Source organism: Malus sylvestris, chromosome 6 (genome assembly GCF_916048215.2).
Source record: "Malus sylvestris chromosome 6, drMalSylv7.2, whole genome shotgun sequence".
Taxonomy (NCBI): domain Eukaryota; kingdom Viridiplantae; phylum Streptophyta; class Magnoliopsida; order Rosales; family Rosaceae; genus Malus; species Malus sylvestris.
This window is the reverse complement of record NC_062265.1, coordinates 28,027,430-28,053,376: the sequence shown is the minus strand read 5'-3', so window position 1 is coordinate 28,053,376 and position 25,947 is coordinate 28,027,430. Positions and strand designations below refer to the sequence as shown.

At 38.6% G+C, this 25,947-nt stretch overlaps 3 protein-coding genes across 3 annotated transcripts; all 3 read left to right on the top strand.

Annotated features, from left to right (window-relative positions):
• Positions 1-4,176: 4,176 nt before the first annotated feature.
• LOC126625006 (glyceraldehyde-3-phosphate dehydrogenase, cytosolic-like) lies at positions 4,177-7,498 on the top strand. The gene is made up of 12 exons (XM_050294082.1): positions 4,177-4,252; positions 4,363-4,386; positions 4,492-4,592; positions 4,859-4,974; positions 5,086-5,185; positions 5,734-5,880; positions 5,976-6,036; positions 6,130-6,227; positions 6,349-6,491; positions 6,611-6,694; positions 6,930-7,019; positions 7,155-7,498. Exons 1-12 carry the CDS (start codon positions 4,249-4,251, stop codon positions 7,204-7,206), a joined length of 1,020 nt encoding a protein of 339 aa, XP_050150039.1. The 5' UTR covers positions 4,177-4,248; the 3' UTR covers positions 7,207-7,498.
• A 2,069-nt stretch (positions 7,499-9,567) lies between these two features.
• Positions 9,568-12,769, top strand: LOC126627473 (uncharacterized). The gene is made up of 7 exons (XM_050297035.1): positions 9,568-10,349; positions 10,682-10,846; positions 10,926-11,024; positions 11,383-11,499; positions 11,732-11,872; positions 11,975-12,262; positions 12,402-12,769. The coding sequence occupies exons 1-7, from the start codon at positions 9,828-9,830 to the stop codon at positions 12,690-12,692; spliced, it is 1,623 nt and encodes a 540-aa protein (XP_050152992.1). The 5' UTR covers positions 9,568-9,827; the 3' UTR covers positions 12,693-12,769.
• A 966-nt stretch (positions 12,770-13,735) lies between these two features.
• On the top strand, positions 13,736-16,969 carry LOC126627082 (lysine histidine transporter 1-like). Its single transcript, XM_050296504.1, has 7 exons — positions 13,736-13,914; positions 14,611-14,994; positions 15,722-16,115; positions 16,209-16,314; positions 16,442-16,533; positions 16,622-16,690; positions 16,784-16,969. Exons 1-7 carry the CDS (start codon positions 13,862-13,864, stop codon positions 16,880-16,882), a joined length of 1,197 nt encoding a protein of 398 aa, XP_050152461.1. The 5' UTR covers positions 13,736-13,861; the 3' UTR covers positions 16,883-16,969.
• Positions 16,970-25,947: the final 8,978 nt, after the last annotated feature.

The window sequence follows — 25,947 nt, the reverse complement described above, 5'->3', positions numbered from 1 at the left end:
TCTCACCATTACTAGTTGCATAGACAGAGAGAACAAACCTATTTAATGCTGCGCCTTTTTTCTTCCCGAAACTTGCATCAGGCTTCTTGTCACGCTTGTCTGAACGATTGCAATGACAAGAAGACGGCAAGCTTCGGGATATACATCAAATATAACTCTACCAAGCAAAACTAAGTTTGTTTGCTTTATTCAAACTCGTATGTTGCTTCGCATGCTCCCAGGTTCAGTTCAGACGATCAATGCAAATTAAGTGAATACAGAGAAAAATGATTTGGTATCAGAATGTAATGCAGAAAGCAAAAGGAAAAGAAAACACCTAATTTTGTCATGCATGCATGCCTTGTAACTGTACAGCACAATCTCTCAGTCACAGCTCGGATTCATGGACAGAAGATTAGTAGATATTTAGCCTCCAAATTCAAACCAGGTAAGAAAAATGTGGTTGTTTTAAGAAAGAAAGCTCAAGTTAGTTTACGATGCAAGTACTTCTGGAGAATGTGTTCATATATATATAGTTTATATTGCAAGTCTACACGGAATGCGGTGAACATTCAAACAATTATAATTAACCAAAGGCCCTATTTGAAAAGCATTTTAGTTTGGGTGGTACTATTCACACACTCATTTTTACCTCCTTTGCATCTCATTAGTTTATGTTTTTATATCTTCTTCAATTCATTCGATATGATGGCCGAAAATTAAGAGGAGTATATGGAAAGTAACAAGAGATATCTGAATAGCACCATCCTTTTAGTTTATGATATATATTTTTTCAAAAACTAAAATTCAAAGTAAAGCCAAATTTTAAGAACTCCCAAAAATAATTTTTGGATTTCAATTTAAAAAAAAAAAGTTGAAAACAAGTTTCTACCATTATACAAGCCATCCCCATAGGTAATGAAGAAGAAAATAAAGAAGTGTAAAAAAGACCATCCAAGAGATGATGGACACCCTTTCCTCTCCGGAGGGTTCGAACCACCAGGCCCAAATGGCTTTGTGTTGGAGTTGGACATATTATTGGGCCATTTATTTACTTTTTCCGCACTTAATCTTTTTTTCGTACAATTCAGCTTATATATGCTCATGGATCGTCATTTAAATGATAAATTCAAAATTTGAGTGTAAACAAATGTGTACATAAGGAAGAAAAGGTGAATGGAAAAAGGCCACGAACGTTACTTCTCTTGCCGAGCCTGGTAGATTAAGCAAGGAAGTAATTGATTGTGTGATGAACCTTAATCTTAGGTGAGTCAAAGAGTTATAATCTGGTCACATTGTTTGATGTGTGAGGTCACCAAAACACGCCTTAAGATACCCAGGTTAGTAGGGTTACGACATATGGTAATTAAGCTCCAACTCAAGGCTGCTTCTTAGATGAGCAAGGCAGTCTGTCATCATGTTACGCTCTCTATATGTTATAGACTCAAGAATATAACTGTCTCAATACTCAAATTAATAGCAAAGTGAGTGATCTAGTCTCCAATGATAAAGGGAGATTCAAACCTCTACCAATATTAGAAAGAGACACTCTATCTAGACTAAAAAAAAAATTAGTTAAAAAGGAAGATAATTGGGTTTAATGAAGTAATTAAGTTAAAAGGAATGCTACCGTAGATATTTAGCATACTCTATTTGAAGAAATAGCGAGTGAACGCTTATAGTAAAGGAGTTGAAATTTGAAGACCCCTTATTAGAGAGTTCATAAGTGAAAAAAATATTAAAATTAAGTATGGAAAGAGCATAGTTTTTTTTTTTTTCTTCAAAAAATGGGACAATTGGTGGCAAGCCACAATTGTCCACTTCTTCTGGGGCCGAGAAGACTGACAGAGGCATTTCAGCCTCTCCCTGGCCACAAGTTTGGCTTTTACACTAGTAGAAGGTTTCGAACCCAAGACCTCCAATTTTTAATTTGAAGGAAGCTTCGTAATCCACCATTTATCACTGAACCACTTGCTTGTGGTTATGGAAAGAGAATAGTTGGGTTTGAATAAAATTTTACTTGACAAAATATTGAGCTTAAGGATGAAAGTTTGTGTTATATCCATAAACGGTTGGATTGGATAGATAATTTTTTGGCCATATTGTATTAGAAAATGAAATGGCCAAGGTATAGAAATTGTCCAAACTTGTATATGGCGTTTTAACGCAGTGTCAGAAAAAAATTATGACTATGCACCTTGGTACGAGGTCGATTCCCATCAATTCCTCTTTTTCTTTTTAACTAACAATTTAATCTATTAACGCTATCGTTTGTAAAAAAAAAAAAAAATTCCAAACGTAGTAGGGGTTAGGTTATCATCTCGGGTGTCGGATCATTTTGCTGCAACCAATAAGTCATTTTCCTTGTCCTCAATGTCTTTTTCTTGTTCAATGATAAAAAAAAAAAAAAAAAATCCTTTTTCTTGTTTTGAATTGTAATATTTTATTCTGTTTAGATAATTTTGGTTTCTTTCGACCAAAATTTTTTTTTGGATTGTACGTGATAAAACGTCTGAGTTTTTTAACAATAGCACAATCCATACTGCATGAAAAAGGCAGTTTCGTTGCCATATATAACACAAGATAATGATAAACATATTGCTAAATTGTGCCTATATATATATATATATTAGGTGATCAATCACTTTGAAACATCCATTTAACTAAATTTACCATCTAAATGATGTGCTAATATACATGAAACAAACACAAATCTGAACATTTAAAATCTTCGATCATGTCGACTGATTGCTTGGTATATTTAGTTGACTTCAGAAAACAATGAAACTCCTTGTATTTTTAGTCTCATCGGAGCTAGAGAACCGTTTGAAGAAGATTTGGATATAGTTATTTGAGTATGTGGACGGATAAACCGATACTTTTATTAAATCGATGGTTAATTTGGTGGCTATATGGATATTGCCATCTCAGACCCCATGCTAATAATATTTGTGCAACAACACTCTATGTGGGCAACCATGCATGCCCAAGAATCTCTCCTCAACCAAACTTCTCAGTCAAATGCCAAGAGATTTAAGATTATCTATAAAACTACGATTTAGTGATATTTTTATATATAAAGAAAATGTTTAAAATTTGACACATGTGGATGATGTGTACAATACTTTAATTCATTGTGTGACTTCATCCTGTCTATCACACCAAATATCTTTGTATAATTTGACAAAAAAATTGTTGCATAACTAAAACAGAAAAAAAAAATTTAAAAAAAGATTTGTTCTATTTCGATTGATTTAGGATGGCAATAAGATCTGCGATGTTTTATAGCACAAAATGTTAGACGGTTAAAATGCAACACTTGCAAAAAATAACTATAGTTGAGATGATGATGCTTTGTTGAATGCATGGACACAAAAAGAAAAAAAGAAAAAAAAAGGGATTAAGAACAAGGATATCCAGGCTAAGTAGAGATGAGTCCAATTGAACACAATGAGAAAAAATCGGTTAAGATGGGTAGAGGATGACCCAAAAAAACTTTGAAATAGACTACAAACAAAAATATAGAATACTTAGAGTTAACGGAAGAGTTAATGCAACATCGTACACAATAACTTTCTAGAATTTATATAACCAACCTCTTGTAGTGGAATGAAGTTATGGATAATATTAGAGAGACCAAATTTTTTAAACTAAATGATGCGGTTGTTGATGATTGTATTATTATTTAAGCGTTGATTAACGTGCTTATCTTCTATTGGTGACACATAATTTGATTTACAAATTTTTAATTTAAAACTTTTATCTTCCTAACATTACTTTTTGTTAATGTAACTTTGAATAAAAGATAAAAAGTTGATCTGATTTAATATTCTGAACGCACTAGGAAAATATGGGGAAGACACTTGGGCACTAACCTAGCGTGGCATCCAAACCATCCCCCACTTTTATCTTTTTACTTCACGAAAGCAAATTATTACAATTCCGGGATTTCCTGACCTTCCCGAAAGCGCCTAAAATCAGAGTAGCGCTACACCATGACCTTTCATTCTGACGCACAATCCAACGGTCAATATAAATCAATTAAGTCTCTGATTACCAGGACGACCGAATCTAACGATGCATCACGCAGGCGCTGCATTGAGCATCAGAAACCGCCACCGTAGCATGCTAGTAACCGGCTATTCCGGTCTCCCATTGCCCCGCCCCTATATATAAAAGCTACCGCAACTCTTTGGTGTCACTCACTCCACACTTCCGCTCACTCTCTCTCATCTTTTTTACTCAAAAGTTTTTATCCAATCTGCTCCCATGGGTAAACAGTTTGATAATATTTTCATTCTCTCTATTTTTTTTTGTGTATTTTTATTCGATTTAATTTCTACGCGACCTTTGATTTAATCTGAAAATTTTCTTCTGTTGCAGGGAAGATCAAGGTCGGAATCAATGGTATTTTCAATTTTCCCGCGTTTTTTTTTCTCGTATATATGAATTGTTGCAGATTCGATCAATTTTTATTTATTTATGGATTTTCAACTATTTTTCGGAAATTAGGATTTGGAAGGATCGGAAGGTTGGTCGCTAGAATTGCTCTGCAGAGAGAGGATATCGAACTCGTCGCCATTAACGACCCCTTCATCACCGGCGACTACATGGTTTAGTTTTTTTCATTTCGGTTGTGCTTTTTAAATACAACGATATATTTACAATAAGTTAAAGAACTGGTTACGAACTCGTAGTTTAGACTTCCTACTTACTAAATCATCGTATCAAGCGGCTCCCTTTCTTTTGTATTTATATTTTGTATTCTGTGCTTTTCTTGGAGTGATCGTGATCGTCAAAATATATTTGGTCGGAGTTCTAAGCCGTCGGATTAGTTGACTAAGCATGGTTACTGTTTTTTTTTTTGGGTGTGTGGCAGGTGTACATGTTCAACTACGACACCGTCCACGGCCGCTGGAAGCATAACGATGTGAAGCTGAAGGACGCAAACACCCTTCTCTTTGGTGACAAGCCCGTCTCCATTTTTGCTGTCAGGTATATTATACAATTCCCGCTTAAAAATAGTATAGTTTTGTTTGAAATTCAGTAAGAGAATTTTTTTGAACGTGTGATTATGTTGTTATGTATGCAATGCAAAATGTTTAGGGACCCGGTGGAGATCCCGTGGTCCGGGAGCGGAGCTGAGTACATCGTTGAGTCGACCGGTGTTTTCACCGACAAGGAAAAGGCTGCTGCCCATCTGAAGGTTGGCAAATTACATTCAGTTTTTGAACTTTGCTTGAATGCTTATGTTTTGTGATTTATATCCATAACCTGTAATATCATTTGTTAGTTTCGAAATTTTGTGTAATTTGGTAGTATATATATCTTATGTATAGAATTTCATTGATAGGATATGTTATGTTTGCTGCATATTAATATCAAAATTTTGGTTTGTTACTGGGTGTTTATGGTGAGGTAACATGTAAATTCCTCTCGTTAATGACGAGATTTTGCTTTTTCCAATTGAGTTTTGAAGTTTGGAGTTTCTGATGCTAGAAATTGGTTTTTTACCGGTTGGTTATGGCGGGATAACATGTAATTCTCTGTTTTATGTCCCTTTTTACTATTGGATTAGTATGGAGTTGGTTTATGCTAGAATTCGTTTGTTTGTTTATTAAGATTGCTTTTCCCTATCTGATTTGAAGGGTTATCTTGCATTTCATCTGCTATTTTCTGAAGTTTTTGGTTTCGAGTGAACGTGTTGTGGTCATTTGTTGATTGCTTAACGGAGTTTCTTTGTTCTACTATCAGGGTGGAGCTAAGAAAGTTATCATCTCAGCCCCCAGCAAGGATGCTCCTATGTTCGTTGTTGGTGTCAATGAGGAGGACTACATGAAAGATCTTGATATTGTCTCCAATGCTAGTTGCACCACCAACTGCCTTGCCCCCCTTGCGAAGGTTTATATCTCTCTGATTTTATATGTTTTTGTTTCTCAAAGGCATTAAATTGCAAAGAATTTGATGTCTTACGGTGATTATGTTTAATTTTGTAGGTTATTCATGATAGATTCGGTATTGTGGAGGGTCTGATGACCACAGTTCACTCCATTACTGGTGGGTTCTTGGTCAGAGTTTGCTTTGCAATTATTCTGCTTTTTCGGTTTTGTTTCGTATGTTCATTTCGCTTTTTCTGTTACCATGATTCAGCCACCCAGAAAACTGTTGATGGACCTTCTTCGAAGGATTGGAGAGGTGGAAGGGCAGCTTCATTCAACATCATTCCCAGCAGTACTGGAGCTGCAAAGGTAAAAACGGATATTTAACCTCTATGATGTTATAGTTCGGTTGTGAGCACTTTTTTCTCTTTCGAGTGTTTGTAATTTACTTGCGAGCATGAAAACTAATTATGTATTTTGGTTTGTGAAGGCTGTTGGTAAAGTGCTGCCTGACCTGAACGGAAAATTGACGGGAATGGCATTCCGTGTTCCTACTGTCGATGTCTCGGTGGTTGACCTTACAGTGAGGCTGGCAAAAGCAGCTACTTATGATGAAGTAAAAGCTGCTATCAAGTAAGGGAACAGAAGAGTTTTCTTGCTATAATATTTTAGAAAATACTACCAAACCATGTCTATATAACGTTATCTGATTGATGTTCTTTTCTCTTTCGTTTTTATTTGATGCTCCACAGGGAGGAGTCTGAGGGGAAACTGAAGGGAATCCTGGGTTACACCGAAGATGACGTGGTCTCCACCGACTTTGTGGGCGACAGCAGGTACACAATGATAAACATTGTACTTTGAATTTCTGTCTGAAATTGTGGATATGGAATGGACCGAAGTTTGGTGCGCGGTCTGTTCTATAAGATACAGAAAAAAAAAGGATCGATTTCTAATGGTGATTGAGAAAAGAAGGCTTTGTTTTGAAGATTGAACCTCCGTCTTTTCGCACCTGTCTGCTGCTGGTAGCGGCAATGTACTCAATCTGATGTTTTCATCTTGATGGTGCAGGTCAAGTATTTTTGACGCAAAAGCCGGAATTGCTTTGAACGATAACTTCATCAAGTTGATCTCGTGGTATGACAACGAGTGGGGATATAGGTAATAAACACCGCCTTCGTGTTATAACTTATACGCCACGGCCTTACTCTAGAACATCATCTTACTCAGTTCTGTAGTGGTTATATGTGTTGGTAATCTTTCTCATTTTGTTTGCTTAATTTGATGATTTTGTAGCTGCCGTGTGGTCGATCTGATTTCCTACATCGCATCTGTTGATCTTGCTTAAGGCAACGAGACGAAGACTTGCCGATTTAGGCGCATCGGTGTACGTTTCCCTTCATGTTAGTAAGTAAAATGCAATGTGCAAAAATAAATCGTGTATCCCCAAAGTAGTGGTAGCTTATTTTGGTTGAGTGTCATGGGGGTGATGAATTTTGCCCCAAGTTTTTAAGTTTTGTGTTGGACGTGAGATTGTTCTGTGCCTTGTTATGTTCTTCACTTTATATTTGCTTTGGTTCAGACGTTTCATGTTTTACAACTCTCATGGCTCATTTATTAATACATTTCATATTTTATAACTTGGGAATTCAATTTCTGCCAAATTGTAGGGAATTCAAGTCTTTCAAATTTTGGAGTTCAGATTTTAAAATTTGCATGGGCCCTATTAAACTTTTGATTTCCCAGTATTTGAATAACAATGAAGTATCCCATAATCGGAATTCAATTACGCTTTTTATTCTGATTACTCTGATGCAAACGCGTCGTCAATCACTCCCCCTTCTTATTATTCAGTAGAACCGTCACTTTCCGGGCCGGCAAGTCCTTGAAAACTTTCTAGGCAGGGAAAACTGTTTGAATTCGTCATAAAATTTATTAAAACGACGTTTACTTGGAATGGGAATGTGGATTAAGAATCCGATTCTTGAGCTAAGTTCTTGCGTTTATCAACATAAAAGAATCCGAAAATTTGTAATTTGCAATGAAGAATCAGATTCATTAAGGGGAGTGTTTGATCCTCTAACCACTTTTCCATTCCTTTTTCAATTCTTTGACTTTCCCTATTGCGAGTGGGAAATTATGTCATAATAAATTTTGGTTTTTTTGGAATTTTAAGTTTTGGATTATAGATTAAGCAGTGAGCCTTTTTTAATTATGTATTTGTGTGTAAACGCATGAGAAGTCAAAAATTAGAGTAATTCCTCATAATTTAATTTAGTAAACATTTTGTACTAAACACTGGCGGAGCCAAGTACAAGGCTCCCCTAGGCTATAACATAGGGAAAGTTTTGGATCTTTAAGCTTAAAAATATTAATCTTTGGGCTATTTTAGGAATTTTAATTGTCATATTCTACTTAGTAAATGAAAATTTGGATCTTAAAGCTGCTTATAGGAAAATAAGAGCAAATAAATGTTAAATAAACTAATCACTTTAATATAGTAGAAGTAAATTAAAACTTCCATACCACAATTGGTTCCTTATTTTATTTACTTGAAAGTTTTGAAAGCTAGAAGTCTAGAAACATAGTATAAATTTCTTACTTCAAATTATTACTTTCAGGTTTACTATTATGTAAATTTATGCAGGCAACAAAAGATTAAAAAATTGATTCGTATAATAATTTTAGCTTAGCTCACCCACTGAATAATTCCTGGTTACGCCATTAGTACTAAAAGCAATTTTTACTTACATTGATAGAGACAAGCAAAGGAAGTAGAAATTTCAGAAATAGGAGAATAAGGAAAGAGAGTTGAATCCACCATTCTTCCTATTTGATTACAAATTTTAAGATAGAACTCGCTTATTTTCGTATTATAATAGGTGGATTGAGATTTTCTCTGGATCTTACATTTTGAAATCGACTGAGTAATTCAAATTGTTCAATTTAGATCACACGGTTCCCATTAACTCAGTGTATGAGCCTCGAGTATGAAATTCAAAGATGCTCTCAATCCATAACGATTATCTTTCCCATATCAAGCTAAGTAAATAGGTCATGAGGTTGGAAAATTAAAAGATTCCAACAAACATAAATAAATAAACATTTTGTAACTGAAGTCAAGTATATACACATTTGATGAATGAAGTAAGATTCTCTCTCCTCTTATTATCATCCCCTTTATCCCGAAAAGAGATCATCTTTGGATTCCTTCCACCTAATCCTCCTCATCAAACAATCCGAACGCTTGAAATGATCAAACGATTAAAGTTATTATAACTTTTAGAGTGGGTCCGTGTTTGTAGCCGTTGGATCAAATTTCAAGGGCCCAGATTGTTTAATGAGGAGAATTAGGTGGAAGGGATCCTAGATGATCCCTTTCGTTCCATCCCCTCCTCTCACACTATTCTTTTTGTCTTATTTTTTATATAAAAATTCAAAACAAGATGTAAACCGTGGCGTAATTGCAATATTTAAATAAAAAATGATGGAAGGAGAGAAAGATGAGAGAGAATCCTACTTCTTGACGAATTCACGCACAAATTGACAAGTGGAACAATGTGCCAAAACAGTATATCCAAAAATAAATAATAAAAATAAAACAAAAAGCCCGCCGAGAAAATAATAAAAGATTGGAAATTAATGTCCGTCCGGCCCAATCCACGTGAGTCCTTAAACCCAAAGTACTCCGTCATTCAAATTCTCCCCAATTGTCGATCTATCCGCCCATCTTTCCCCCCCTAAACCTCTCTCTCTCTCTGACATCACTTTCTCAGCTACCTCGTGAGCTCTCTGTCCCCTCTCTCTCTCTCTCTCTCTCTCTACGATCTGCATCCGTCGTTTTCTTTGACAACCTTCAAATTGCTTACCTTTAAACCCTAACACTTCACCTTCCATATGTGAATTTATCAAATTTGTAAAATGTGATTAAACATTTGCTTTCTTTGTTTTGTTCGATTCGTATCGGGAATGGCGACCTCGGCGTTCAAATCAACGACGAAGCGGACGCCGATCGGAGCACCCACGGCTAGGGCGGAAGACTCCGCTTCGTCGAATCGGAGGTCGTCTCACCGGCGCTCCCGGAGCCTGAGCTGCTTCTCTCGCGGGTTGCCCGAGCGGAAGCCGGCGGGAGACGATTACGATGAAACACCGGTTCCCAGCAGAGGGAGGTTTGTCAACACGGTCAGAGGCTCGGGATTCCCGGAGATCAGCCTCGATGACCTCGCCGTCGAGCTATTTAACCCCTCCGCCGACCGAGGCCGCTCGGTTGTGCGGAGCTCCGAAGCTACTCCTGCTGCCAGTGCCTTTCAGAGACGAGGCAGGTCGGTCTCGAGGCACGGTCCGAGAGTTGGTGGTGGTGGACCTGGTGGTGATGTGAGGGGCAGTGCTGGTAATAATTCAGCTCGAGGAAGGGTAGTTTCTGAAAGTAAGGGTAATTCGAGCCGAAGGCGATCGGTTTCGGTTGCTCGGTATCAGATGAGCGATTCTGAGGTTAGAACTTATGTCCTTATGCTTTTAGTTTCCCGTTGAATTTTGATTTATTTGATTTAATGCACATTGTAAAATGTTTAGATAATATTGCTTTATGGGCTTGTTTTTTAAACTACTGCAAATTTGAATCAAAACGACAAAACGACAATTACAATGTGTAATTAAAGATGGTTTAGACAGTATAATGCCATTGAACAAGTATCGTAATTGAAGGAATTGATATAATGATCATCTTAAATTGTTAAAATTAACCGATTCTTGTTAGCATAGTCAGATTAGTGTAACTATACTCTCATTTATTTGTGGTTTATTTGTTGTATTTTTAATGACAGAGTGATCTAGATCATACCCACAATCGCAGCACCGCTAAGTCGAGGAACTGCATTAGTGGAAACAACCAGACACCCTTGTCCCGTAAGTCAACTGATTCAAATTTTAGACCGGGATTGAGGAGATCTCTCAGCCAGAAAGATTTTAAGTGCCATGATGGTTGCTCTGTAAGTCTTACTTTCTTTAACTTTTGGTATTTTCATTTAAGTGAACTATGCTTTGAGACGTTTTGTTTGGACCTTTCAGAGCCAGTCTTCGGTCCTAACAGATGATGACGGGAGGGATGCTTATTCCAACAAAAATGGAGTGGAGAAGACTATTCGAGCTGTGTATTCAGAGAAGAAGGTTTACTTTTGAACAATTATCTAATGATAACCACCCCAGTGTATTTCTTTTGTATTAGTTCTTTATGTTATGATGACGACCTCAGTGTTGTAGTTGGTTTATAGTAGTCGTTTATTTATTACTTTTTGTCACCCTTTAGGTAGAGCACCCTGCTGGTACTGATGTTAAAAACGGATTTTATTAAGTAATGCGGAAAGAACTTAGATATGCTGTGGAAGAGATCCGGACAGAACTTGAACTAGTCCATATTTAGCGTTCTTTATATCGATGTTGACATTTGTTTCATCCCTGTTTGATTTTAGAGTTTTCTCTTCCTGTGTTATGCTTCCTAACCTTGGTTCTATATTATCTTATTTAGGCAAGTGAGAAAACTAAATCCACTGTTTCAGCACCTGGTGATTTACGTTCTAACAGGAAAGATGTACTTCAGGCTGTTTCTTCGATCAGGAAGAATTACTCCTCCAAATTGGAACAGGTATTAACGTTACCATAAAGGCTAAGTCTAGTTAAGTAAGAATATGGACTCGATTGTATGTATATAATGGGCAAATTATTATCGGTTTTTATTGAAGTTGTTAACTTTGGGTGCCAAACTGCCATGTTAATATTTATTATTCTGGGCGAGAATGTTGAATGCAACTACTGTGCATCATATGTCATTTAAAAGAAGTTTGGCTACTAGTACTAACGATGTCATTTAAAAGAAGTCAGAAAAACGAAAACAAGATTTATTAGCTGAAATAGTACAGGAGGAACAACATAGTAGGGAGCTCTCTAAGATTGTCAAAGAATTGCTTCCCGAGCCAAAGAACATTGTTGCCGCAGACAGACCATCAAGAACCAGAAGGGTACCATTCTGTCTGAAACACACTGCACATTTACATGTTACTGTGTCTTTCTTCAGATTTATTATCTTTGTTTTACTTTGTTATTTACCTACACGTTTGCAGAGGAGTAACGACAGAGGTAGAGTGTCTAAGCGACTGACTGAGGAGGCAGAGAGATACATTGAGGATTTCATTTCAAATGTGGAAGACACGGATATATCATCAATTGATGGGGAAAGGAGCGATACAAGTTCAAGCATAGGAGGAATAACAAAGCACGAATCTTATCAGAGTCCAGCTTTGTCTACTCCTCTTCCTGTTGCGATGGATGGAGTTGCACTACCTTGGTTGCAGTGGGAGACTAGTAACGATGCTACTCCTATAGGATGCAAGAAGAAGAACGAACCACAGGTAATAACTGATTAGCTCATCTTGGGATTATAAGTTCTAGCATATGGACAGTATTGAAATGCAGCCTTATCTGTCAAATCCGTTTCGATTAATATTGGGATGGTTCATGATGTTCTGTTCTTATCATATCAATTTTCAGGGAGTGATAAATCTGCAAGATCGAAGTAATCAATCTGCTAGCAGCCATGGAAGCTGGAGCCCTGGAATAATCAACGCCCTGTCAATTAACATGGAAGATACAGGCAGTAAAGTGGGAGGATATAGAAGCTACGAGTGCCACTCACGCCTCAGTGGGTCAAATGGTTCCTGCTTTGACATGGATGAGTATCTCCATCTTAAGAACAATGACGATTTTCTCATCGAAAGGTTGAAACAACAACAGAGAATTAGTTCCGGCGGTCTCCTGCTATGTAATCGGATGCTTTTTTAGCGCAATTTGTCTCTCAGGTTGCTTTCACTCCATTGTAAACCACAGTGATACTTTGTATAGATTTTTCGTTTTCTGCAGTCAAGTGTTTTTAGCTTTGGATTTGTTACAAATATTATGAACCGTCGTCCACGTGATCAGTGTATGCATCTTCCAAGTACGCTTAAAGCACGTGAAAGGCTGTCCAAATTAAACGGAACTCCGGCGGTTGGCAACTCTGATTCCTGAATCGGTGACTAATGTGAGATGTACATTTGCAACTGACTCACAGTTTTGTTACGAACGTTAAGAACAATTGTCCACGCGTTTGATGAATGCAGTTTCTACATACAGTAAACGCGTGGATAGTTGTTGAAACAGAATCTCCGCGGTTGGTGTATGCAGCTTCTGCATACAGTTACATCGCGTGGCTGTCCAAACCGAATCTCCGACGGTTGACGACCGTAGTTTACGGTCCGTAAATTCCCGAAGAAATAGCTAATGCGAGGGGAATCATGCATCATCTTTTAAAATTGTTTCGTCATCCATTCCATTCCCTCCTCACTCTCTCTCCTCTCGTTCTCTCTCTCCCTTGACCCTTCCTACTTAGACTTGATCCTTTTGGAAAGATCTTTGCCTTCGATCAAGCATCGAATCTAGAGCAGATTGCACGAGCGCTTGACACCTGTCCCAAGACAATCAGGATCGTAGATTCTGGGACGGGAAATTTCGGAGACACTATGACTCGTTGAATAAAGATACGCTCCGGATTCCACAGCCCTTTTTTTTCGAAAAAAAATTTCTGAAAATTCTCCGAAGTGTTTCTTGCGGTGAAAAATCAAGAGGGTAAATCAGGTTTTTTTCAATCGGACGGCTGAAATTCCTTCAATCAGAATATTAGTTAATTAGCACCACTGTACACAATTTCAATTTAATTAGGAAACAAGCTCCAAGTAATCAGTCACGTAATTGTACTGGATTAGTGACCTAATTATTTGTTATTCCATCCGGAAAAGGAGATTTGTGGGATTAATATTTGTGATTTTCTGTGACAAAAAAAAAAGATGGGAGGAAGTGGAGAAATTAGAGAGGAGGAGCAGCAAAAGGCGGTGCAAGATATCAACGACTGGCTGCCGATCACGAAATCGCGGAACGCGACATGGTGGTATTCGGCATTCCACAATGTCACTGCCATGGTTGGTGCTGGTGTTCTTGGCCTCCCTTATGCCATGTCTCACCTTGGATGGTAAGTAACCTCTCTCTCTCTCTATATATATATAGTTTCATTACTTTCTCACCATCTCTATGAGAAAAAAACATATATGATCAATGTTTATATGTTTTGTGTTTGCGACATTGTTTTAAGGCTAAAAGTGAGCCCTTATAGGGGTTTTTTTGTTGTTATACAAACAAGGGCGGAGTTAGGATTTTTTGAAAGGGTGTGGTAGCTAAGTTTTTCAAGGGTGGCTCGTTGGTTGCTAATATGAATTCTGGGAGACATATCAAGGGAAAATCTTAAAGATGTTATGAAATATAGAGTTAGAATCAAATCTGAGTGTTTTAATCAAGGGATGAGAAATGCTAAGGAGATTGGTGGCAGACAGTCTCCTTAGCATTTCTCTAAAGGCGTAATTTTCTTTTATTCTAAACTACATCCATCGACAAAAAAGGAAATTCGAGCTCAAGTGCAAAGAGGCGAGCACATTGCCTTAACCCACTAGCTTATTTGAGTGAACTTCATTCAAAAGATATAATTTTTATTTTCCTGGAATAGCTACGTACCTGGGCTATAGCCTCTTGTAGACAAACTATACAATCCCTGAGTTGCATTGATGAATGCTCTTAACCGCTTAATCTCGTGTTCAGAAAAAAAAAAACGTAATATTAACACAAAGAGAGAGGACACCCCATCTATTAAGTTTTTATGTGTTTCTTGTACTAGGGGCCCTGGAGTTGCAGTGCTGGTTCTCTCATGGATAATTACACTCTACACCTTATGGCAGATGGTAGAAATGCATGAAATTGTACCAGGCAAGAGGTTTGATAGGTACCATGAGTTAGGGCAACATGCCTTTGGGGAAAAGCTAGGGCTTTACATTGTGGTGCCCCAGCAACTGATGGTGGAACTTGGAACTTGCATAGTTTATATGATTACAGGTGGCAATTCCTTGAAGAAGATTCACAGTACTGTGTGTCCTGACTGTAAGCCTATCAAAACCAGCTACTTCATCATGATCTTTGCATCTGTTCACTTTGTTCTCTCCCACCTCCCTAGCCTCAATTCCATTGCTAGTGTTTCTCTTGCTGCTGCTGTCATGTCATTGAGGTATGTATATATATTTCTTTCTTTTTTTTTTTTATAATTTTTTTAGGGATCTGCTGTTTGCACTCATGAAAGGTTTACCCGCTCTCTTCCTCTTTGTAAAAAATTGAAGAGTAAGAGTAGTGCAGAATGACGTTTTTGAAGTGCTAATAACAATTCGGTTTGAAAAGATATATGCAACTCCATCTGCTTGACGAATCATATTGGCAAGAAAAACTTACATGAACGTGTTCTTGCAACCCCTCTCTATCTCTTGATGAAACCCTGTGATAGGGAGGTTCTTCTTCATACTGAAACCGTGTCAAGGATTGGATTGGAGTGAATAACTCAGGATAAAATGGATGACAACTCCCAAACCTTCCAAGTTGATGGTAGACGATGGATTAGTCATGAAGAAAACCTATCCCTCCCTTCTATCATCTCATTCTTTAGGGGCTTGGAAGGGATAAGTTTTGTTCATGATTGATCCATATTCTAACTTGGACAAATTCTGGAAGTCAGCATCTGTTTCTTCTTTCAGTATACATCTAATCTAGTGAGTTAACCATTCCAATCCAATTTGGAATGCTAATGTTCCAAGTAATTTGGATTCGGTTAAAAATCAAGAAACTTCTCTTAATCCATTTAGCGTAAAACTAAAAAGGTTCAAATTCCGTTTGCTTACAAATTAATCTGCAGAATTCGATTAGTCGATGTCGTTTTTAACTGTGCTCCTTGTACAATTCAACAGCTACTCTACCATTGCTTGGGGAGCTTCTCTGCACAAAGGGGTGGAGCCACAAGTGCAGTATGGTCCCAGGGCTTCAACCCCTGCAGGGAATACGTTCAACTTCTTTAGTGCTTTGGGAGACGTAGCTTTTGCTTTTGCTGGCCACAATGTGGTTTTGGAGATTCAAGCAACTATTCCTTCCACGCCTGAAAAGCCGTCCAAAAAACCAATGTGGAAGGGGGTCGTTCTTGCTTACATTGTGGTCGCAATGTGCTATTTCCCAGTCGCTCTCATCGGATACTGGGTGTTTGGAAACCACGTCGAGGATAATATCCTCATATCGTTGGAGAAGCCTGCCTGGCTTATTGTTCTTGCGAATTGCTTTGTTGTTGTTCATGTCATTGGAAGTTATCAGGTACACTACAACTTCAAATTATGATCTGCATAAAAAATCTGATGAGTTGGTGTTCTTTCTTGCATAACAAGTTTCGTCAATGCATATATGCAGGTCTACGCAATGCCGGTGTTTGACATGGCGGAATTATTTCTGTTGAAGAAGATGAAATTCAAGCCATCTTTGGTCCTTCGCTTCGTAACAAGAAATGTGATTGTTGGTAAGTAGCATTTTCCTGCTCGTTTATTTAATGTTAAACCTGTAATGACTTCATACATAAGTCCTTACATTGTAAGAGATGTGATCAACAATGTAAATAATATCGATACTCATATTTGCGGATGCAGCATTCACCTTGTTCGTTGGAATTACATTCCCGTTCTTTGGCGGGCTTCTTGGTTTCTTCGGAGGATTTGCATTTGCTCCCACAACATACTATGTAAGGAATCATTGCCCAAGCCTCCAATAACTCTCTATTCCCACGTAAATTAAAACGTCTGAACTTTCTTCTTTCGATCATTTTGCAGCTCCCTTGCATCATGTGGCTTATCATCTACAAACCAAAGAAGTTTGGCCTTTCTTGGTTTGCAAATTGGGTAAGCTTGGCTCCCAAGAAAGCGAACTTTTTTTTTCTTCACATTCTTTCGTTTTTAAAACTAACAATTTTGTGCTGCTTGTTGCAATGACAGTTGTGCATCATAGTTGGAGTGTCACTGATGCTTTTAGCTCCGATCGGGGCATTAAGGAACCTCATACTCCAAGCAAAGAACTTCAAATTCTACTCTTGAATATCTGCAGCGTGAGATTGAGTTCGAGTTTACACAACAAATAGTATTATTATTATTATTTTTTTGGTAATCAACAAATTGTTTAATTATAACTTTCTTTTATAATATTAGGACCTGCTTATTGCTTTGTATAATTTAGCATCTGTTCATAGCTTGTTTGATGGATATACAATTCAATTTCAGACCCTCCCTTGTTGTTAATGGGAAACGTTTCAACAACATTGCCTTGAGCTCTATCATTCATATTATTTTTTCGATTCAATCTAATTCCTTATTTGAAAAGAAAATTAAACCTAATTGTACAACAAACCTCAATTAGGACGCATTTATGCGAGAGATGTGATCAACTTGCTACATTTAACTCTTATACGATAGGTTCAGAATAAGTGTTTTGGCATTTTCGAATCAACCAACTCGTGCAATCTCTCTCTCACAAAATTAACCATGAAGGAAGCTAGATTCAAGGCCAAGTCCCTCGCGGGACCAGGATCTTTGCTTTGGGGTGACACCGGCAGTCCTCTTCGTATGCTCTTCATTTATGTTTTTATGGTTTTTGTGAGGAGTTTCGAGTTTGCCTGCATATGTTTGAGCAGCAAACATATCTAACCAAAACTTTACAGTGCTTGAATTTAATTTACTTGATGCCTAATTGTTGTGTCCGTACAAATTCCCTCGTGTTAAAAATATGTTCGAGCAAACCTCTGAATGCTCGCTAGCTTTCCGTTTGTAAACACCTTCATCCTTTTGTAAATATAAAAAGAAAAAAAGGGCTGTTAAAGACACTCCGACGACTCGTCTCAAAAAACGAAAAGGCTGTTGCAGACTCTCTTGCTCGGCTCCAACTTGAGGAGACGAATACGAGTCCAACTTGTTTCAAGGAGGACAAAATTCCCAGCTGCATTGCCAATCGGCGCATGGTCAAGCCACGTACGCATGGTCACCAAATTGCCGTCTTGTGCAATTTACACTAAGTTTGCCACCGGGCTGCACAATGCCCATGGAGGAGGCGGCTCCCTACTGGCGTAACTCAGGTTGGCGGGGGCTATGGAGTAGATGGGTATTCCACTCTCGATCAGTCAGTTCCAGCAAACCTTGGATCGGTCATTTCCCCCAGCACTTACAACCAGTATTCCATGCTCGACCCGTTGCTGAAAATGCAGCAATGGCCACAGAACTTGCTTGGACAATAGCACTAGCAGCAAAAAATTCAGAGGGTTCAATCCCCTCACTTGTAAACGCTAGTCCTGGTCAAGCGTGTGGTATAGGGCCTCGAGGAAAATTCTATACGCCTCGCAGCAAAGAGCGCTGCGCGCCTAAAAACTGGTAAATTCTACCATTACAAAAATTGTATACCATTTGGAAGCAACAAAACATAATAATAGTTGCGATTGGTGGGAGCAATTCACAATCGAACAACATGAACAATATAAAAACGGAAGCCTTGACAAGAGTAGGGATTCCATTTCGATTAAAAACGTACTTAACATCGTTAATTTGAAGTTCAAAAGCTAATATCAACACTAACACATAATTCTAACAGAGCTTGATTTCGATCAACGACATTGTACTAATTACCTAACCAACCAACTAAGCTCTTCTTCGTCAAACCATGTAGTTATAAACCCTAAACCCAAAGCCCGAAACATGATCATGAACCCTAATCTCTGGAGGACGTAACAAACGAGACGAAGTTCGGAATAAGCTCAAATTCATAAGTGAAAAGCAATTCTCCAGCTTTGAGTACCTTCCAGCTCCCACTAGACATTTGCAGAGCATAACCCTCCTTACCCAACTGCCCCACCGAAATCAAATTCCGCGCCAAACCCGGAACGTGCTTCACATTGTGGATGATCCACCTCGCCCTACCCGGCAACTTGACCCGAACGTCGCCCTTCCCGTCAATGTCCAGCGAACTGTTCTTCATGCCGATGTAGGCCTTGCCGTAGTTTCCGGCTGTGTACTTCAGGAAAATCCCCTTGTGCGGTGAGCAGTGGAACTGGCGGCGGTGCTGAAGATCCAGGACTCGAGGGGGCTGTCGACGCTGAGAAACAGAGAGTCGTTGATGACTTCGATGGTGTCTGCGGCACCGACATTGTTCTTTAGCAGCCTGCAGTCTTTCTGGGCGTGATCGAGCTTCCCGCAGTGCGAGCATGCGTTTCCCCACTTTCCGAATCCAGATTTTCCGAGATCGGGCTCGATTTTTATGCCTCTGGTTCTTGATTTCATATTTGCTTTGCCTATCTCGTTCTCTCTCCCCCTTTGCCCTTGGTTTTGGTCTCTTGAAAAAACCTTAGGGAGGGAAGGGGAGGGGTCATGGTCCCATTTAGAAGACAGATAATTCTCGATGGATTCTTTTTATGAAGATCCTGAAGACTTTTTTTACAAGGATTCTGGATATTTTTCAATCACATTTGTTTATTGTATATTGTACGATCAGTTTTCATCGGGTACTGTTATATTCAATTTTAAATAAGAAAATTTATAATAATTTTTTATCGCACGGTGTACAATAAACATATGTGATTTGTGAATCTCTGATATTCTCACAAAAAAGATACGACGAGATCCTCTCCGACTACTAGGGATTCATTTTATTTTATTAATATTTGTTAGGCTTTTGGGGATTGACTAGTGAATTTCTTCGGGTCTATTTGTTTTGGATTGGGTTGTCCCTTAATAAAATAATTTTTTTAACAGGACTATTAAATGGTATGAAAAATGAGCTGTTATGATTAAATTGAAAAAAAAAAAACTATTTTTTTTCTTACTTAGACATTCATCGATAAAAAGCTGACCTACTCACTAGCCCGAACTACTGAAGACAAACTCTTAGTAAAGGGACAAATTTAAATGTAATAAAGACATAATAGTGAAATTCTTCTAACCATGTCACATGTAATACCCACCCCCATTTTATTTAAAAATGATTTTTAATTCTTAATTGGTGTGCCCAAGGGGCCCACTTTTTGATTTTGTGTCCCCCTTTCCCGTCACTCTTCCATCTCTCTCAGCCCTCTCTCTTCTCTTTCTCTCCCTCTTCTTCTTCTCTCCCTTATCTTTCTCCCGTGCCTTCTCCCTCTGCAACTCTTCATCCCCTCTCTGAAAATCACACCCAGCTACCATCCCAACCACCAAATACTAGACCTTGGACCTTGAAACCAAAAGCAAAAACTAGGAACTCCACTGTGACAGTCACGGTGCTCACTCCCTAGATGAGATCGACGGTTTTCGAGCCAATTTTCGGCCAAACTACCGCGAGTTGGCCGGCGTGCAAGGTATCAATCTCTTCGTCTCGCTGAGTACTACAACTTTCGTTCTTGTTTCACTTGATTTCGTTGAGTTTTGACAAAGTTATGGCCGTTAAAAGGTTGTGCAATTTTCGGCCGATTTCCAGCTTTCTCTCCCATTGGGTCCAGTGACCCACCAAACCCAAGGCCTTTGGACCTTCCCTGCCGAGCCCAACCCTTTTGGTTGTGAGGCCTTTGGGCCGTGAGTGTGTTGTGTGTGTGTGTGTGTTGTGTGAGTGTGTGTTGTGTGTGTGTGTGTACTGTGTGAGTGTGTGTTGTGTATGTGTGTACCGTGTGGGTGTGTATGGGTGCGTATGTGTGTGTGTGTGTCCGTGTGAGTGCGTGTGGTGCACTTGTGTGTGGTGTACGTGTGTGTGTGTGTGTTGTGTGCTGTGGGTGTGTGTGTGTGGGTTTGGGCCTAAACCCAAACCACCTATTTTCACCCTAACCCTTTTTAACCAAGAAACTTCGGACCCTAAACCCAAAACCCTTTCTTAGCGTAATTCGACGTCCTGAATCCATTTCTGACGTCCATTTTCTCAAATTCAATTGTTATAATAGAGTTTTATTAATTGGACCCTTTATGTGCTTAGGGGCAATTATAGTGACGTTGCTCTTCGGCGGCAAAGTACTGTGAGTGGACCCCTTCTAAAAATACATGTTTAATAGTAGTAATGCATACATGAAAAGTAGGGCTGGGTTCGGTTCTTATCGGTTCGGTTTTTTCCCAAAACTGAAACCGAACTGAAATTTCGGTTCGGTTTAGTTCGGTTCAAATTTTTTCAGTTTTTTCTCGGTTCGGTTTTTTTTTTCGGTTCGGTTTTTCCGGTTCGGTTTCGGTTTTTTTTTTCCTTCCAAAAAATGAAAAATTTTGAAATATGAAATTTGAACATTTCAAACACAATCATAAACTGTAATGATGCAGTCAAATTCTTTCATGTTGAATACATCACAGTATAAGCCTCTGTTACGCAGAAGGAATGCTTAAACTTAAATGTTGATTACATCACATTTATGATTTAAAAATTGTGGAGATTAAACTTAAATGTTAAATTGAGGGGTGAAAACTGTGTTCACCAAAAGGAATGCTTAAGGGGATCCTTTCTGCTTTCAATAATCATGGCCCTCAGTTACGCAACTTCCTTTTGCTGTGGGTCGACACCAAAATTTCTCACAAATTAATCAAACTTCAACTAATAGTCTAATAGTTCAAAAATTAAATTATATACAAGCAATCACAAAGTTGCTTCAATCACTCACATCTCTTCTCATTTGATTAAGGCCCCCATAGCAATCCACTCGAATGAATCCATTACTCTTTGATGGCAGAGCTGTAGAAAACCAATGCAATTGTCTGCAATGATAGTTAATTAAGGGGACTGACTCAGAATATCAAAAAACTATGCAGTAACCTCACCTCAAACCTAATTTTATTCCCATTAATCACATCCAAATGCAATGGAAGCAAAATAAGTTGGAATGTACCAGTGAGGTGCCCTTATAGCCACCACTTGCAAGGTCTCCATTCTACCATCCTCCCAACACTCCATATATCCAATTTGCTCCTGCATTCGCAAAGTCAATCAGAAACTCATACTTTTCGTGGTTTTTCGTCCCAAAGTAACCGCAAATCCACACTTTAAACTAGTCCTGAATCACATCATAATTCTCATTTCTCAGATTTTAGCAGCAACCCAACTCAGACACCATCAAAAACACCAAACCCCAGAAGAAAATAAATCACCCGTTAATACAAAAAAAAAAAAAAACATGGAAGACCTTTGAATCTATTTCTTTGCCATTTATATAATATGAAAACCCTTTAAGATCTAAACTTTCCTGCTACTTCTTTACCAATAAAACCAGTTGAAAAATTAAGGATTAAAAAGGTAAAGGAATGGTAAGAATAAGTTGCAGTGCAGAACGAAAATTTCCTGCTACTTCCTGGTACTCCCCAACAACCCCAATTTCTCCAATAACCCTAATTTCCCCAACAACCCTAATTTCCCAACATTGACAGACACTCCCCAGCATACCCAAAACAAATTGCAGTGCAGAACCAAAATTTCTCACAAATTAATCAAACCTCAGCTAAAAGTCTAATAGTGTTCAGAAATGAAATTACCCAACCAAATCCAGCATACCCAAAACAAATTGCAAAATCCATGAAATTGAAAAGCTACAGATCAGAACCAATGAAATTGAATAAAAAAATATGCAAAAAGCATCACGGGGGTGATTGGGTGAGAGACTAACCTTGCAAATGAGGGAATTTGTGGGTCGAGACTCGAAATGGCGAGAGGAAGTCGTGGGTCGCGTGCGGGTCATGGGTCACGGGGGTGAGAAACTGATAGTGAGATGGCATCGGCGAGATGTGAGATAGGTCGCAGGTCGCTGGGAAGGAAGAAGACGAAGCGGAGAGAGACCCATCGAGAGAGAGAGGAGGCTCGGCTGCGCGAAAGGGTTACTGGGTTAGGGTTACACTAAAGGCAGGGAACGAGAGAGAATAGAAGAGAGGAATGAAAAAAAATAAAAGGTGTGGCTGCTACTACTAGTGGCTAGGGTTAAAAAGGGTTTTGACGATTTCTCAAAAAAAATTTAAAAACTTTTATGAAATCCTGGAGGCATGAGGGTTCGAACCCATGCGCTGCAGCTTTAAAAATTTCCCTGAAACCAACTTGACAACAGGTTATATTTTGTTATGATTGTATGAATAAACTATTTATAATATTAAAACAATAATTAAATATATATATATATATATATATCGGTTCGGTTCGGTTTCTGAACCTCAAAAATTGAAACCGAACTGACCAGATTCGGTTCGGTTTGGTTCGGTTTGACAGTTTCGGTTCAGTTTTTTTCGATCTCGGTCCGATTTGGTTTTCGATTTTTTTTGGTTTTCAGTTTTTTGAACTCATCCCTAATGAAAAACATGATTTGATGATTACGTTTTAAGAAACGTTTTGTGAGATAATATGCTTACTGAGGCTAGATTGAATTATTACTATTTTTCCTATAACCCATATTCTTATAGAATATCTGATGGATGACGATATGATATTTAGAACATGTTTAGAACACCTCTTTATAGTATAGATGATGGATGACTTTATACTATGAAGTTGTTTTTCAATATTGATATATTCAATGGTTTTATACTTACCTAGTGGTCCTTTCCGCTACGGGACGTAGGGATAGATTCCGGTCCGTCCCGGGCGACGGTTTGGTGTTGGCATAAGGCCTGGAGTGTGTTTTCTCTGGCTATACAGGGACGGGGAGCCGGCATGGGGCCTGGGGGTTATCGGACAATTCACTAGTGATTATTATATATGAGTTATGATTTGAGACATTGCACGACATGCTAGGTTTCGGAAAACCTATGTTTAACATTATATATGTGTTTTCATAAAACCTGGGAGTTAGTACGTTGATAACTGTTTTATTATATATATATCAACTTGGTCCACTCATGTTTGTTTTGCGCCCCCTTCAGGACTTAGAATCAAGGCATACAATTCCGGCATCAAGGCACTTCCGCATCGGCATCTTTGAGTCCTCTTGGTGTGGGACCCATTCTTTTATTCATTCAATTTTATATTATTTCTTTTAGTATTCTAGTTAGTCGTATGCTCTGAACACGTTCCTTAAATGCATATTCTTTATTCTTTTATATTTATATACCTTATCTATTCCTTGTTTTCAGCAATTGTACTCAATAAATGGCTTTCGTCACCCTCGGGTGTCGGCCAGAACGTGCCTATCCTGGTATTCGGGGAAATATCGGGATCGGGGCGTGTCATCACAAATCGCCAATATAGAGCAAAGAGATTCATTAATTGTTGAATAAAATAAAAGGTCTCTCATTGGTCATTTCACAATACTGTGGGTGCAAAAATTAAGGCTCAAGCAATGAGCCCACTTCCCATGAATCCTACAATTAGGGGAGGGGAGCTAGAATAAAGAAGCATGATCGAACACTTCCATGGAATGTGAAACATGGAGAAATACAAGGAAAATGGGACTTAGAGCCCAAGACTTGAATGCCTATAAAAGCCTAATAATCCCACCAGCATAGGGGTTTTTGGAAAAAAAAGAAAAGAAAGAAGTATCAGTGTATCATTTTTAAACAAAGATTGACTTGAGCATTAGAGTGTTTTCTCGCAGGTCCTCCACCTCCCTCATTGATGGCAAGCAAACATGGTGTTGTGGGCTTTTCAACATGGTCACAAGATTTACTTTCTGGAAGATTGGAAGATCCGAATTTTTTCGCTCCAACAGTTAGCACTGTCTGTGGGAATTGAACAAAAAATCAAATTGAGAAGTGTAACGAAATATTAGCCATCCTAGCTATACCATGGGGGCACGGGCTGAGACATCAAACAGAGAAGCACTCCTACTTTTTCTTTTATAATATCTCTACTAGTTGACATTGTTGGTAGACCATGGGTCCAGCCCATGATGAAGGACATTAAAGGTCCAGCCCATTATAAAGGATGGATGCTAGAAAATTCTAGCATGCAAAGTAGGATGGCTAGTCTAGAATTATCTAAGCTAGAGGTTTGTAGAATATACTAGAAACTAGAAACTAGTATAATGCCAAACCCTTACCTATAAATATGGGTGTGATGTTGTAGTGATGTAACCAATCAAGAAAGAAGTGAGTAGAAAATGATCAAGTCCAAAGCTAGAGTTTCACTCTAAGAGTGAGAGTGAGAGTGTTCCACTACATATTGTGTGAGTGAAATTTAGAGTGATAGAAAGTATGTGTTATATTTTTTTTTGTATCCATCAAGCCTTCTCTTTGGCTTGGTAAGACTACTCTTGTCGTACTCATCATTTTCATATAATGAAGATTGATCATTGTTCCGTGGACGTGAGCATAAATTGCCAAACCACGTAAATTCTTGGTGTCCATTTTCAACTTTACTTTGTGCATTCTCTATCTTGTAGTACGACATTCCTAACAGATATATGGTATTATAATGGTGTCTTGAGGTAGCCGCCAACCAACTTCGGCAGCGTACGAGCCTCCATATTCAACGGCTGCTCCACAGATGTTGTTCAAGCTACGATGGGGACATGATTCCAAGACTTCGAATAGGCATTCAATGGCTATGCAACAATCAAAGTGGGGGGCACGATCTAATTAAGACCAATGTATAGAAAATTTTGCATTAGCAGGAAAGGTTGAAAATGAAGGAAAGGCATTGCGAAGTATTAAGCGAAACGTTCGCTAACGACTAATGGCCACACTCGCGCTTCTCTCAAGAGCAAGAATCAGAGTTCAGCGCTGCACCAACCAGCTTTACAGACTTCGTCTTAGGCTAAGGCGATCGGACTTGATCGACACGCAAGGCGTGTACTGGGGGCAAATGTTTGTCACTGGAATTGTTTTCTACGTACTATAATGATGATCGGAGAAGAGAACAAAAAGAATCATGCATGATGGCTATAACGCATGCTGCCAAGACAGCAACGGCCACAAGCACTCGCACTGCTGCCGACCACCACTGCACCGCTGCCGCATCGAGAAGTCATGATTTCAACCCGAGCCATAATAGGGGGTCAAAGACTTGAATAAAAATAAAAAGAGAAGCCAAAGTGAGAGGAATAGAGGAATAACATGGCATTCCCTTAAAAAGATGCGCCAGAAGGACCAATTTTATACTTGGATGACTTTACAGAGAGAGATGAGTACTGAAGCATTCAACCATAGCTTTGGAAAGACAGTTGCACGAAGTGACAATAAGTTCCTACAAAGCTAAACAGGTCATC

What these genes read in the sequence shown, in the direction of transcription:
- LOC126625006 (XM_050294082.1), top strand. An exon ending in GATCAAGGTCGGAATCAATG is followed by an intron (nt 4,387 to 4,491) that starts GTATTTTCAATT and finishes TTCGGAAATTAG; the next exon opens with GATTTGGAAGGATCGGAAGG. An exon ending in GAAGTAAAAGCTGCTATCAA is followed by an intron (nt 6,492 to 6,610) that starts GTAAGGGAACAG and finishes GATGCTCCACAG; the next exon opens with GGAGGAGTCTGAGGGGAAAC.
- LOC126627473 (XM_050297035.1), top strand. Translation starts at nt 9,828, where the DNA reads ATGGCGACCTCGGCGTTCAAATCAACGACGAAGCGGACGCCGATCGGA. An exon ending in ATCAGATGAGCGATTCTGAG is followed by an intron (nt 10,350 to 10,681) that starts GTTAGAACTTAT and finishes TTTTAATGACAG; the next exon opens with AGTGATCTAGATCATACCCA. An exon ending in GACCATCAAGAACCAGAAGG is followed by an intron (nt 11,873 to 11,974) that starts GTACCATTCTGT and finishes ACACGTTTGCAG; the next exon opens with AGGAGTAACGACAGAGGTAG.
- LOC126627082 (XM_050296504.1), top strand. Translation starts at nt 13,862, where the DNA reads ATGGTTGGTGCTGGTGTTCTTGGCCTCCCTTATGCCATGTCTCACCTT. An exon ending in GCCATGTCTCACCTTGGATG is followed by an intron (nt 13,915 to 14,610) that starts GTAAGTAACCTC and finishes TTCTTGTACTAG; the next exon opens with GGGCCCTGGAGTTGCAGTGC. An exon ending in AACAAGAAATGTGATTGTTG is followed by an intron (nt 16,315 to 16,441) that starts GTAAGTAGCATT and finishes TTGCGGATGCAG; the next exon opens with CATTCACCTTGTTCGTTGGA.